The sequence below is a fragment of the Mesoplodon densirostris genome, chromosome 10, assembly GCF_025265405.1.
Source record: "Mesoplodon densirostris isolate mMesDen1 chromosome 10, mMesDen1 primary haplotype, whole genome shotgun sequence".
Classification (NCBI taxonomy): Eukaryota; Metazoa; Chordata; class Mammalia; order Artiodactyla; family Ziphiidae; genus Mesoplodon; species Mesoplodon densirostris.
In genome coordinates this window covers 74,328,264-74,341,129 of record NC_082670.1, presented here as the reverse complement: position 1 = coordinate 74,341,129, position 12,866 = coordinate 74,328,264, and the positions used below count along the sequence as shown (strand labels likewise).

General features: G+C 56.0%; 1 protein-coding gene across 2 annotated transcripts in view; it reads right to left on the bottom strand.

The window, feature by feature from the left end:
* Nucleotides 1-1,755: 1,755 nt before the first annotated feature.
* Nucleotides 1,756-12,866, bottom strand: part of PRKCD (protein kinase C delta) — a 29,739-nt gene continuing 18,628 nt past the window's right edge. For both annotated transcript variants that reach the window (XM_060109063.1, XM_060109064.1), the window contains exons 5-19: nt 12,635-12,695; nt 12,300-12,462; nt 12,170-12,201; nt 10,955-11,040; nt 10,573-10,702; nt 9,816-9,916; nt 8,439-8,535; nt 8,161-8,258; nt 7,822-7,995; nt 7,435-7,526; nt 6,805-6,867; nt 5,647-5,785; nt 5,312-5,500; nt 4,588-4,716; nt 1,756-2,474 (exon numbers count right to left, since the gene is read on the bottom strand). In XM_060109063.1, the coding sequence (XP_059965046.1) occupies nt 2,316-2,474; nt 4,588-4,716; nt 5,312-5,500; nt 5,647-5,785; nt 6,805-6,867; nt 7,435-7,526; nt 7,822-7,995; nt 8,161-8,258; nt 8,439-8,535; nt 9,816-9,916; nt 10,573-10,702; nt 10,955-11,040; nt 12,170-12,201; nt 12,300-12,462; nt 12,635-12,695 (1,713 nt within the window). In that variant the 3' untranslated portion in view covers nt 1,756-2,315. The remainder of the gene's footprint in view (nt 2,475-4,587; nt 4,717-5,311; nt 5,501-5,646; nt 5,786-6,804; nt 6,868-7,434; nt 7,527-7,821; nt 7,996-8,160; nt 8,259-8,438; nt 8,536-9,815; nt 9,917-10,572; nt 10,703-10,954; nt 11,041-12,169; nt 12,202-12,299; nt 12,463-12,634; nt 12,696-12,866) is intronic.

Genomic DNA, 12,866 nt, shown 5'->3' with positions numbered 1-12,866 from the left:
GGTGCCTACGCAACTCTGGGAACAGGCCTCGAGCCGCACAGCTTCCCAGGCAGTTTGGCAGCATCCCTGGCAGCTGCTTCCCCGTCCCCCAGGCTCTGCCCGGCCCCATGGGGTACCGAGCATCAGTCTCTGAGGGGTTCCCCAGAGCCGGGAGCTCCAAGAGCCAGTAGGGAGTAATGGTCCCGTTTTACAGATGAGGAACTGAGGCCTAAGGAAGAAAGTCATGGTGGTTACAGTGTGTGGGAAGCAGAGTAGAACTCACACTTCCATTCTTCCCGCCACCCTCCACAGCCTCTGGCTGAAAAACGACTTAGTCTCCCAGCCCACGCAGGAGGAAATGGGCTCTGGCTGCACGGCTCTGCCTTGGAGCTGCAGGACGATGGGACAGGCTCTGAATTCACTCACCAACTGTAGTTCTGTTCTAAACACACTCTGGACCACCCCGGGGGCTTCTGGGGCCTGTGCAACAGAAGTAGAGAACAGGGGTCCCCAGGCTCCTCCTCTGGGCTCTCACAGCCCCAGCATTCCCCAGCACAGCCCATGTCACACTGTGTCTCCCCCACCTGACTGTGAGCCCAAGGGGAGAAAGCCCCACTTCTGGGGCTTTCACTGCTGGACGCAGAGCAAGGATTCAAGTGTTTCCTGAGAGGGTGGCAGGTGGAAAGGACAGGGGGACACTTAGGTCTCTCTGGGGAGGGCTCGGCCCCCAATTCCCACAGCATCAGCCCCCCCTCATCCGGCTCCTCTCCAGCTGTGGAAACTTGTACCTCAGCCCAGAAAAATGAACTTGCTGGAAGTCAGCTGCTTGGCTGCCAGGGCCAGCCAATCCGGCACTGGGGGCACCTCGCTCACCACCAGGGACGAGGGCCGGGGGCTGGACCAGAGGGGCTGGAGGGAGGGCCCTGCCTGAGGCCTGTGCCCAGAGAGAGGTGGAGAGGAAGGAACAGGAAGCCGAGAGCGGGTGTTGAAGTGGTGGGGACAGAGAGCTGCACGTTCAGGGGGACACCGGCTGCCACCAGTTTCCTCGCTGCACACGGGCACACTGAACAAGTCTCTCAACCTCAACCCGGCCACTCGGTATTTTCTCACTTTTTTCTCCTACCCTGGTCCCCTCCCTGTCCCCAGGTAGGAAAGAGCTCCTGAGATATAGATTCTAGAACTCAGACACAGACGCCTCTGTGGCAAGGGCAGGGACAAACGTGAGATGAGGAGTTACACCGAGTACCGCCTTGCTTTGTCCCCATTTTACAGATGAGGAAACGGAGGTTTCAAATGATTAAGTGACATCTTAAAAGCCGTACCTTTTGGCTACTCTGCGATTTGAATCCAGAGCTGTCTGAAGCCTGAGCTGTATTTCCTTCCTCTCCCCTGTCCTCCTCACCAGTCTGGGCTGGCCTCGACGACTTTGCTCACGTCTCCCGGCCAGACCTTGCACTGTCCTGCTTTTCAGCGCTCGCCCCTCACTCTTCTGAGATAGACTCTCTGCAGCTGGTCCCACCTCCTCCCATCACCCCACAGAGACACCTGGGGCTCCCTCAGCCACCCAGAAAAGTTTTCTGCTTTTGGCTCACGGCCCTGGAGCCAGAGGAAACCCATAAATACAAACACATTTGCATGAAAGCCCAGGGGTCTGCATCTGCAGCTAACAGCTCGGTTTAACTTCCAAGACAGAGCTGCCAGAAGTGGGAGCAGCAGCCACCAGCTTCCTGGGAGAAACATGTCCCGACAGCCAGGTCGGTATCAGTTGGTGTTTATTTAGACACACAAATAAAAGAACCTGGCGGTTCAAACAGCTTGTGCTCCTTTTTTTTTTTTTTTGGGTGGGGGGGTGGTGGGAGGTGGGGAGGGTGTGCGTCATATATATAATATATATATATTTTAAAAGATCAACATATTACCAGTCCCCCACATTTTTCTCTACTGAGCAATATATACAGCCCATATATATATATATATATATGTGCGTGTATATATGTATATATTACATATTTTTTTCAATAGATAACTACATTCAAGTAATGAAACACAGGATTTACAATTTCCCTCTGAGGGCAGAGGAAAAGCAAATTCACATACAATTCACAGAGGAAGTACCATGAAAGCCCAGCCAGACAGGAGCTGAGGCCTCTCTGGGGGACGAGGGAGACAGGCAGCAGCAGAAATTATGACAATCACACTGCTGCTTATCGTGGGGGACAGGCAGGTGCCGATGAAGTGGGGGGCCCTGCCTGCTCTGCCTGGGCCAGGTCAGCAGGCCGTGCTGGCTGACCCAGGCTCCCTGGCTGGGGTGGGTTGGGGGCACATGTCTGGCAACCTCAATTTTCCAGGAGCCTCTCGAATTTGGGGTTCACAAAGGAGAAGCCGGCAAATGCTGTTTGGTCCATGGAGTCAATGAGGTTCTTGTCGCTGTAGGAGAGGCGCGGCTTCTCGTTCAGGAACTCCTGGTCGAAGTTGCTGTAGTCTCCAGGGGACCTCTGCAAGCAGAAGGCAGGGGTGCGTAAGCGGGACCCAAAGGGCAACCTTCCCATGGGCTCCTGACGTTCCGGGGACCCATTCCCGGAGCCATAATCCCTGTTGGACTGGGCCAAGCCAGAGCTGTCCTTATTTAGAACAGAAAAGAGAGTCTTTCCGCTGGAAGGTGGATGCTGTTAACAAGGGAATGAGGGAAGCCAGCAGGGGGCCTGGAGGAGGAAAGGTGGGCATCCACCCAAGCAGGGTTCTAGAAGACCACAGCCCTGGGCCAAAGCCCACCCACCACCTGTTTTTGTAGGTCCCACAAGCTAAGGCTGGCTTTTGCATTTTAAATGTTTAGGAAAAAATCAAAAGGAGAATAACACTTCATGACATGTGAAAATTAAACGAAATTCAAAGTTCGGCATCCATAAATAAAGTTTTATTAGTACCCAGCCACACCCACTCACTGACATACCGTCTATGGCTGCCTTGAGACTATCCGGCCTCCAAAGCCTAAGATATTTACTATCAGGCTGTTCACAGGAAAAGTTTGCCAACTCTCTGCTTCTGAAGGTACAATGAAAGGGTGATTGAAAGAGGTCTTAAGCTGGTGGCCCTCAGGCCAAACTGAGCTGCAGGTACAACCATTTTGACTAGCCATGGGTTTTAATGGCATTTGAGCCAATATTTTAAAATTGGGCAATTTGGGGCTTCCCTGGTGGCGCAGTGGTTGAGAGTCCGCCTGCTGATGCAGGGGACACGGGTTTGTGCCCTGGTCCGGGAAGATCCCTCATGCCGCGGAGCGGCTGGGCCCGTGAGCCATGGCCGCTGAGCCTGCGCGTCCGGAGCCTGTGCTCCGCAACGGGAGAGGCCACAACAGTGAGAGGCCCGCGTACAGCAAAAAAAAAAAAAAGGGCAATTTGACATAAAAATCCTGGTTTCTGGCTTCTTTGAAAACTGACAGAGCAGAGCAGCCCTGGGCCCATTTCCTGGCATGACCGCCCACTCTTGGTGCTGAAACCGCTTGGCCAGCTCATCACAGGCCCCACTTCCCACTGACAGGGGCTGCCGATCAGCTGCCTGGTGTTATTTAAAATCAATCTATCCCTCTTTCTATCAAAAGCGAGACACTGAAAGCAGGCTGTGTGATTTTCCCACAGCTGGCCTGGCCTGGTAGTGACGTGCCCAGGGCAGGAGGCACTGAGTTTGAGATCCCTGGAATGGGGGGTGCTCTGTGGCTTCAAGACACAAACACGGGGGCACATTACGCAGGCTGCTCAGTGGGAACAGCATGTCCTGACAGAGGAGGGGAAGCAAAGGAGAGAAAGGGGAAGGGAGGGAAGACCTGCGATCAGAGAAGGGCCACAGAGTTCAACTTGAGAAGTCCAGCCTGCCTCTGCTCTCCTGCTGGCTCCTTGGCGGGTTCTCTAGATTCTAGGCCTTTATGCAAACCATCCCTCCTTTACCTGGAATACCTCCCATCTGCCCTTGGCCTGGCCGAGCTTCCCCAGCCCTGCCGACATCACATTTCCTCTCAGACCCACCCCGATCTCTGCATCTTGGGCACCTGCCCACAGACCCTCCCAGTGGCAACTGATTGTGTGTGGCCTTGTCTTGTACTGCTGTCATTTATCACAAATGACCATCAGTGTGCAAGTTTCCTATCTGTCTGAGGAGCTGGGGCCCCTCTAGCTCTGGGACTGGGCCTCCCACTTCGCTATGCAGCCCAGCACAGTGCTGTGTACCCAGAGGGCACTCAGCATTTCCGGTATTTTTTGGAAAATGGATTGGATAGATGGGTAGATGGAGGGAGGGGGGCCTTAACTCTGATCCCCAAAGCTTACTCCCCTGCACACAGTGGGTTTAAAGAATGTATGCTAAAGGGTGGCTGGATCCACTGTCACCAACGTTTGTTGAATGACTGACTGAGGAGAGATGGTGAGGATATGAGGGTAGAGGCTGTGGCTCAGTGTGCCAAGGAGGTTGGGAAAGCAGATTTGCTAGAAGAAGGGAGAGGGGGAGAGCATGTGAATGATGCAGGAGAGAGGCAGGGCAAAGCAGGAGGAGTCCACTCCGGAAGGCAGTGAGGGACAACATTGAGTGGGCAGCCCCCACTGGAGTGGGATCACGTACCACTCTGGGCTTGAAGGGTGGCTCCACTGCACGTTTCTCCAGCAGAGCCCAGTTGATGGTCTTGAAGAAGGGGTGGATTTTGATGTTCCCTGTCACTCCCAGCCTCCTGGTCGTATCCCGTTCAAGCAGCTGCAATGCAGCAGGGAACCTGGTTAGCACCCGAGGGCTGTAGGAAATGGGAGCCTCAGAAAACCCCCAAGCAGGCCGAGGGGTGCCCAGGCTGGTCCAGCCCAGCCTGGTGTCACAGCCCAGGGCCTCTGGGGCTGAGAAGTCCTCTCTGGTCTCTGGTCCCAGGCCTGGTGGAGAAATAGGGCGTGGACTGGGGCTGCCAGGACTCTCAGCTGGTGGGACTGGTGAGTAAAAGCAGTAGCCCTTATTGGGTGTTTACCATCTGCCTGGCATCATACATTTATGGTTTTTTCCCCAAAACTCTGTGAGAAAGGTTCTCTTCTGGCCTCATTTTGTAGATAAGGAGATAGACTCAGAGTTTAGCCTAAGGTCTACCTGTCTTCTGACCCCAAGCCCATCATTGCCAGGCCAGGCTGATTCAGTGCAGGGAACATAGACAGGAGGTCCCAGGAACGTGGCAGGAGAGTGACCCCCCAATGTGTTAGGACCGGAGCACTGGTGAGGCTGCCATCCCTGAGACAGGAGGCTTCTGGCATTCCCATGACCTGGCGTCTGCCAGCTCTTGCCCCTGCCAGCCCAGCCCAGGGGCTCCTACCTTCTCCAGGATGTCCTTGGACTCCCTGGTAATCCAGCGGGGATAATATGGTGAGTCCACACGGATGGACTCAAAGAGTTCGTCCTCATCATCACCGTGGAAGGGGGACTGACCAATGAGCATCTCATAGAGAAGGACTCCAAAGGACCACCAGTCCACGGAGAATGAGTACTTCAGGCCCTGCAGGATCTGGGGCAGAGTGGGTGCCGGAGCTGAGGGGGCCCTGGAGCACAAGCCCCAGCCAGCCCTCCTCAGCCTCTCGGCTGTGACTGGGACATCGCCACCTGTGGAGACAAGGTGTCAGCCAGAGGCGGGGCCGGGAGGGTGCCACTCACCTCGGGGGCGATGTAGTCAGGGGTGCCACAGAAGGTGCTGGCCAGTTTGTCCCCGAACATGTTCTCCTTGCACATGCCGAAGTCAGCAATCTTGATGTGGCCGTCCCGGTCCAGCATCACGTTGTCCAGCTTAAGGTCCCTGCGGGGAGGGGATAGGAAAAGGAGTCGTTAGGGTCCAATTCCCCTCCTCCCCGTAGTCCCCTCCCATGTCCCCATTGTCAGCCCCGAAAGCCTAGGACTCTCTCCAGGGGACGAGGGAATGAGGAAGAGGAGGGGAAAGAGGTGCTAAACACAGGTGCTTCCTGCAAGCTGCCTACTGTGTGCTGTGTGCTGGACACACACCATCCTACTTCCCGAAGCCCAAAATGAGGCTCAGCGAGGTGCTATCACTTGCCTAGGGTCACCCAGCTAGTCAGCTGTGGAAGCGCCCTGGACTCAGGTTTGTCAGACTCCACAAGGGCAGGGCGCCCGTCTATTTTATGTAGGTAGTTGAGTAGGTAACTTAGGCACACGGTAACAAGCACCAGAAAAGCAGAACAGCACAAGGCCCATCTTCCACTAACCTCGCTTGCCGGGCCCTCCCTAGACTGAGTCCAGGCACGGACAGCACATTACAATGTGCATCTCATGCCACCTTTTACAGCCTGGCCCCTAACACCCAATATGCACTGTCCCATGGATTGGTTTTCCACTTGACAACATACCTTGGGATCATCCCACAATAGTACACACAGCACGGGCTCAGCCTTTTGGATGAGTACATATTAATCCATGGCAGGATGGGACTGTCATTTATTGGGTGAGAATTTATGAAACCTGAACCCATTGGTGGAACCTCAGAGTGCTCAGATGCAGCTGCAGAGGGAGACTGATGGCTCCGAGGGAGGGAGACACCATACCAGTCAGTGCTGCGCTCCCGCCAAAGGTGTCGAGTATGGGCAGGGAGTTCCCAGTCCCTGGAGCTGTGCCAGCCTCAGCTAAGGGGCCACAAGGAATTGTAGCAATGGAGTAGGTGGTTTAAGCAAAGACCCAACTAAAGACTGACTCCAAGAGGAGATGGGGCCACAGCTGGACCGGGATCCACTCAGAGCATTTCAGAGGATATGATGGGGTTGGGGCCTCCCCTCCTAAACACCCCCCACCTTCCCATCCCCGCACCTGTAAATGACCCCTTTCTGGTGTAGAAACTGTAGTCCACAGACTATCTCAGCCGCATAAAACCTGGATGAGACACACACACACACACAAAGTGTCCTGAGATATCTGTGAGCAGCCCCTGCTTCTCCTTGGGTCTTCATCCCCACCCCCAGTGACAGGAAATGCTGAAAAGAACTCCACGGACAACCTGGTCCTGATCAAGCACATCTTGTATCAGGCAAGTAGGGGCTGGTAGCCAAGGCAGAAAAGAAAATTGTGAAGAAAAAAGCTCCAAATGAGACAATTCTCTGTCCTAAGAGTGTATGCATTTATATAGATATGCCTGTGTGCACACACACACAGTCTGGGGGTGCATGCTAGTTTGGGGGCCACCCACCTGGGTCCTGCATTGTGCAGGATCAACCACCCGCTGAGGCCCAGGGAGCGGACAGGACCTGGCATGTCTAGGTTGTGTTCCCAGCCACAGCTCACCCCTCACCCCTAGCTTCCCACATGGGGCGGGGGATGGCCCTGGCCACCCCAAGTCTCTCCAACCCCAGCTCCAGCCCAGGCTGGCTTCATCAGGGGGAGGGAAGAAGGAATGGAAGGCAGATGGGCAGAGGGCTCTTCCCCCGACAGGGCCTCGCGTACGTGGCACGGTAGAGCTCGAAGCGGCCTTTGTCCTGGATGTGATACATCAGGTCGCCCCCATTGAGGAACTCCATCACAAAGAACAGGTGGTCCTGTTGGGGGAGGGTGGTGAGCAGAGGCACAGAAGGCAGCAGGAAGCTCCCTCACTGAGGACCACTAGGGGCAAAGCCCCAAAAGGAAGCAGGGGACATCTGCCCTGGCGGATGTGAGGGGGAAGAACGGCCCTGCCCTGAGGAGTCTGAGGAAGGGGGACTCAGCCTTGCCTTAAGTGGTCTGAGGAAGAAGACTGGGCCCTACCCTGGAGAATCTCAATGGGAGACATGGCCTTGACCTGAGCAACTGAGGGGGGTTGTGGGCCAGGGGCACTGATAGTGGGCGGGCCGGCACCTTGGTCTGGAAGGTGCAGAAGAGATGGGTGAGAAAGGGATTCTCCCCGGAGAGCGCCAGCACCCGCTTCTCCACCATCGTGCACTCCACGTCATCATCGATCAGAACCACGTCCTTCTTGAGGGCCTTGATGGCGAAGAATTCCTTTTTGCCCTTCAGCTCTGCGAGCAGCACCTGACAGATGGGCAGAGGTGCTGAGCAGGGGAGGTTCGGACCAAAGGTCAGGGCGCACGGCCCAACCCAACCCGGAAGCACCCAGGGAGGGTGGGAAGCAGGTGCCCCTTGGCTACCGAGCCCAGGTCCCTCAGGCTGCCTGCCCCAGGGCCATGGGGCCCTCACCTTCCCGAAGCTTCCTTTGCCCAGGACCTTGACGAAGGTGAAGTTCTCAATGCTGCACGTGGTGCTGCTCTCCCAGATCTTGCCGTAGGTCCCAGTTCCTGCCCGAGAGACAGCTGCTTCAGACTCATGTCTCATGTCCAGAGGGTGGGCCTCCCCTGCTGGGTCCCTCCCCACAGAGGTGCCTCCTCTCCAGTTGCACTCAACTGTGTGGAGAGGCTGGGTCCCATGCTGGCGTGGGGGGGTAGGGGCTTTCCTGGAAGGAATGGGCACAGCTTCACCTTGGACATCATCTCCAGAGACTCCTGGCTTCTTCTCAAAATTCTGGTAGATCCCAACAGTCTCTGTAGTCTCGGAGTCCGACCTCCGGGCAGGTCTCTGGAGGGGGTAGGGGTTGGGGGGCCAGAAGTCATACCATGGTCAGAACTCCCAACACAGAGGGAGGACCCCAACCATCCATAACTCTACCCTCAATACCAATGGGGGACAGCAGGGGCAGAGCCCGGGACCCCAGACAGTGCATGTGCATGTACACATGTGTGAACAAGTGCACACATGTGCGCACGCGCGCACGCGCACGCACACACACACACACACACACACACACACACACTTCCGGCACAGAGACGCCTCGGTGGTCTGGAAGGCACTGATTACAAACAAAAGTTCTGGAAATTGAACCCTAACTTCCCAGCCACTTACTCAATAGATTTTTATTTGTGTTGCCTTCACTTTTTTTGTTTTTCCTCACTTGTGATAGATTCTAGAATCTTAAAGTTCTGTGGCCTCCTTCAAGCTCCACCCATACCCAAACACACACACACAAAACATGTACACACTGTACTTCCCTGGTGGCGCAGTGGTTAAGAATCCACCTGCCAATCCAGGGCACATGGGTTCGAACCCTTGTCCAGGAAGATGTCACATGCCGAGGAGCATCTAAGCCCATGTGCCACAACTACTAAGCCTGTGCTCTAGAGACCGCGAGCCACAATTACTGAAGCCCGCACGCCTAGAGCCCGTGCACCACAATGAAGAGTAGACCCTGCTCGCCACAACTAGAGAAAGCCCGCATGCAGCAACAAAGACCCAACACAGCCAAAAATAAATTAATTAATTAAAAATAAAAAGTAAAGGAGGAAAAAGAGATTTTAGGTAAACTCTTTTTTTTTTTTTGAGGTACGCAGACCTCTCACTGTTGTGGCCTCTCCCGTTGCGGAGCACAGGCTCTGGATGCGCAGGCTCAGCGGCCATGGCTCACGGGCCCAGCCGCTCCGCGGCATGTGGGATCTTCCCGGACTGGGGCACGAACCCGTGTCCCCTGCATCGGCAGGCGGACTCTCAACCACTGCGCCACCAGGGAAGCCCTAAACTCTTTTTTTTAAAAAAAAAACATATACACATAAAGGCTTTAGTTCCAAGTGTTCCAACCTTGCAGTCATCCAGGTTCACCCTCAGGAAAAGCACTGCTTGAATAACTAATTTCTTAGGAGAACAAGCCCACCACCCTCTAATGTCCAATCCTTGAACTGGATCTTCCAGAAGTAGGGTCTTATGTATAAATGCCCCTCACTGCAGTTCCCCAGGAGTGGGCATGAGCCCTGACTCGTCCCCAACCCTGCCACCCTCTGTCCAGGGTTCCCACAGTGCCTGCCCACCTGGGTGACTTGGTTCAAAGCCTCGGCCAAGAGCTTCTGGTTGATGCCACAGAGGTTGGCCACCTTCATCTGGCACTTATGGTGCACGTTCATGCCACAATCTGGGGTGGGAGAGGGGCAGAGCCATCAGGGCCCCCGCCCAGTCAGGCAGCCAGCAGGCTCCAAGAAAACTGTCCCCTTGTCCCAGGCCCAGCCAAGGGCAGGGAGGGATGGAGGAGAGAGCAGGAGAGACGAGGGCTTTTGGCAGGGTCTGCGGGGTTTCCTGCCTTTAGAAAAAGATGTATCTGAAGCCATCACGAGCACCTCAAATCTTTCATTATTTAAAGAAGAAAAAGAAAAAACAAATGTCTGGGACAAGCTAGACAAGTCACTTTTCCTCCAGATGTCCCTCGTTTCAGTGAAGCCTGAGGTGGGGGAGGGCCTGCGAGGAGCACAAGCTGAGCTGGTGTGAGACAGCCCCGGCCAGGGAGCACCTTCCGCCTGCTTTCCCCTCGGTGACTCTCTGGGGCCGACTCGACTCTAACGCCCGTTTTATACTTGAGGACGTGGAGCTCTCAGCGGTGGGGCCACCTTCTGACGGTCACACAGCAGTAAATGACAGAGTCAGTCGGGCCAGTGGGGAGGGGCCAGGAGGCCTCACCCACATGAGAGTCCCCGAGTGAGGGGGCAAACGCAGCCTCAGCTGGTCTCAGCTTCCGGGGTCCGGGTGGGCCCCCCTCCCACTTCCGCCGCAGCCCCCGCCCTAGCCGGCACGCACCTTCACACTTTAATCCCTGCTTCACCAGCCCCCAGAGCAGGCTGCCGCAGTGGTCGCAGAAGGTGGGGCTCATGTAGTTATAAACCTTGAACCGGTGTGGCATGTCAATGTTGAAACGTTCTTTCTGGAACTAGGGGTGCGGGATGTCACAGATCAAGGGTCACATGCCAGCTCCAGCCCCTCACCCCCTAACTCTCCCTGACCCAACCCCATGCACGGCAAGATACCCAAGAGGGCTCCGTGGGGACTGGGAAATCCAGGGATCCCAGGGGCCAAGCCAGGGGAAGGAAGGAAGAAGGAAAACGGGGAGGAAGGGTGACCCCACAGGGAAGGGGTGGGGAGAGCTCGAATCCCTCCCGCCCTGCCCTGGGCCCGGCCTCACTATGGTGTCCCGGCTGTTGGCTGCAGTGCCCGTACACCGGCCAATGATCTTGTCGATGCATTTCTTGTGGATGGCAGCGTTGCATTCTTGAGGAGGCCCAGGCCCAGGAAGGGGACGGGAAGGCCCCGGAGGGGCAGAGTCTGTGAGCTGGTGCCCTCTGGCCCAGTCCTGCCCTCCACACAAAGCCCCCGTGCTCCCCGACCACCCACACCCTCACCACACGGAGCCCTCGGCCTAGAGCTTGACTTTTCTCTCCTCCGGTCAGTCCCTGTGGGAGGAGTTTGGGAAGGATGCGGCAGGGAGGACAGGACAATCTGGGGGTGGTCTCAGAGGTTAGGAAAGGCTCAAGGAGTCCCGGTGGGCAGGGAGGGGGGCATGGCAGTGAGAGAACTAGAGGCAGGGGAGCCCTCTTTGTGGCTCAGGACAGCAAACAGCTCTTAAGCGCACACACACACACACACACACACACACACACACACTGACAGATGCACCCCAACACAAAGGCACTCAGATACACGTACACAGCATATATAATGACAAACCTTCTTACATAGAATGCTTACCGGGCACCAGCCACACTTAAAATACAGCTTTACATATTTTATCCCATTTGATCTTCACAATGACTCTATTGTCCCTATTTTACAGATGAGGAAATTGAGGCACAGAGAGGTTAAGTAACTTTGTCTAAGGTCCTACAGCTAGGAAGTGGTAGAGCTGGGATTCAGACCCAGGCAGGCTGGCTCCAGAGCCTGTGCTCACCACCACCGGTCCACACTGCCTCATGCATGCACCGACGGCCATAGAGAAGGGTGTGCTCATACGTGTGTAACAGATGCACACAGCTCTCAACAGAAGCACATGCAGCCAGGGATGTGCTGGCAAAGGTCTAATAGCCTCTCTTGGGGGAAAGAGCCCCGATGTGCAGCACTGGCAGATTCTGTGTACATACTCCACCGGGGCCTATTTCAGGCCGCCAACGTGATGTCACTGAACGGGAAGCGCTGGGAAGAGACACGCCGGCTCCAGCACTCACTGACGCAGCCGCCGTCCACACACACGCTACCACATGGAAAGCCTCACGTGCACACACTCAAGCACAGGCTTCATCCAGACACACCGTCCCAACACAGGGACACAGGCTTCTCTGTGAAGGCACGCAGGCACACGCGTGCACACACATGTGCATACAGACCGGGCTGTGGAGACACTTACGCCTGCACTTGTAGCCTTGCTTGTTGAGACCCCTGAAAGGCAAGTACCCAGGCAGGGTGAGTGAGGGGAAGCACCGGGGATGGGGGCCCTCCCTCACCCACCCCACCCCAGCGGACACAGCCAGTCTCACCAAACAAAGTCTCTGCACACAGAGCAGAAAGTGGGCTGTCCAAAGAAGGTGGCGATAAACTCGTGGTTCTTGATGTAGTGAATTTTGGCCTGTTTGATGGCTCCACGGCGGTTCATCGTTGGGAACTTGGCCCCGTCTTCACTCCGCATTGACTGCTTGCAATCTGGGGGCCGGGTAGCAGTGAAGTCAGCCCCAGCCCACGGGAGGGGCCACACCCCTTCAGTTCCTCCCAGGGCAGTCCTGGACAGAGCGCCAATGGAGGCTACTTCCCTAAACCTCCGTTCTGGCTCTGGCCTCTGAACCTCCGTCCCCAGCCCAGGTAGGGAGGGGCTTACCTATGTCTTCCAGGAAATACTGCACAGACATCAACACCTTGGCCTGGGGTTGCAGGTCCAGCTGCAGGAGTAAGGGTGGGGGAGTCAATGAGGGCGAGCCTGGGCCAAGCCAGACTCAGAACCCGCTCCCATGGTTGGTCCCTGAAGGGCCAGGGAGTCCCAGCAGCCTAGCCAGACACCTACCTGTCTGCCCAGAGTGGGCAGGGGCCCACCCCTGAGCGCCCACCCCAGC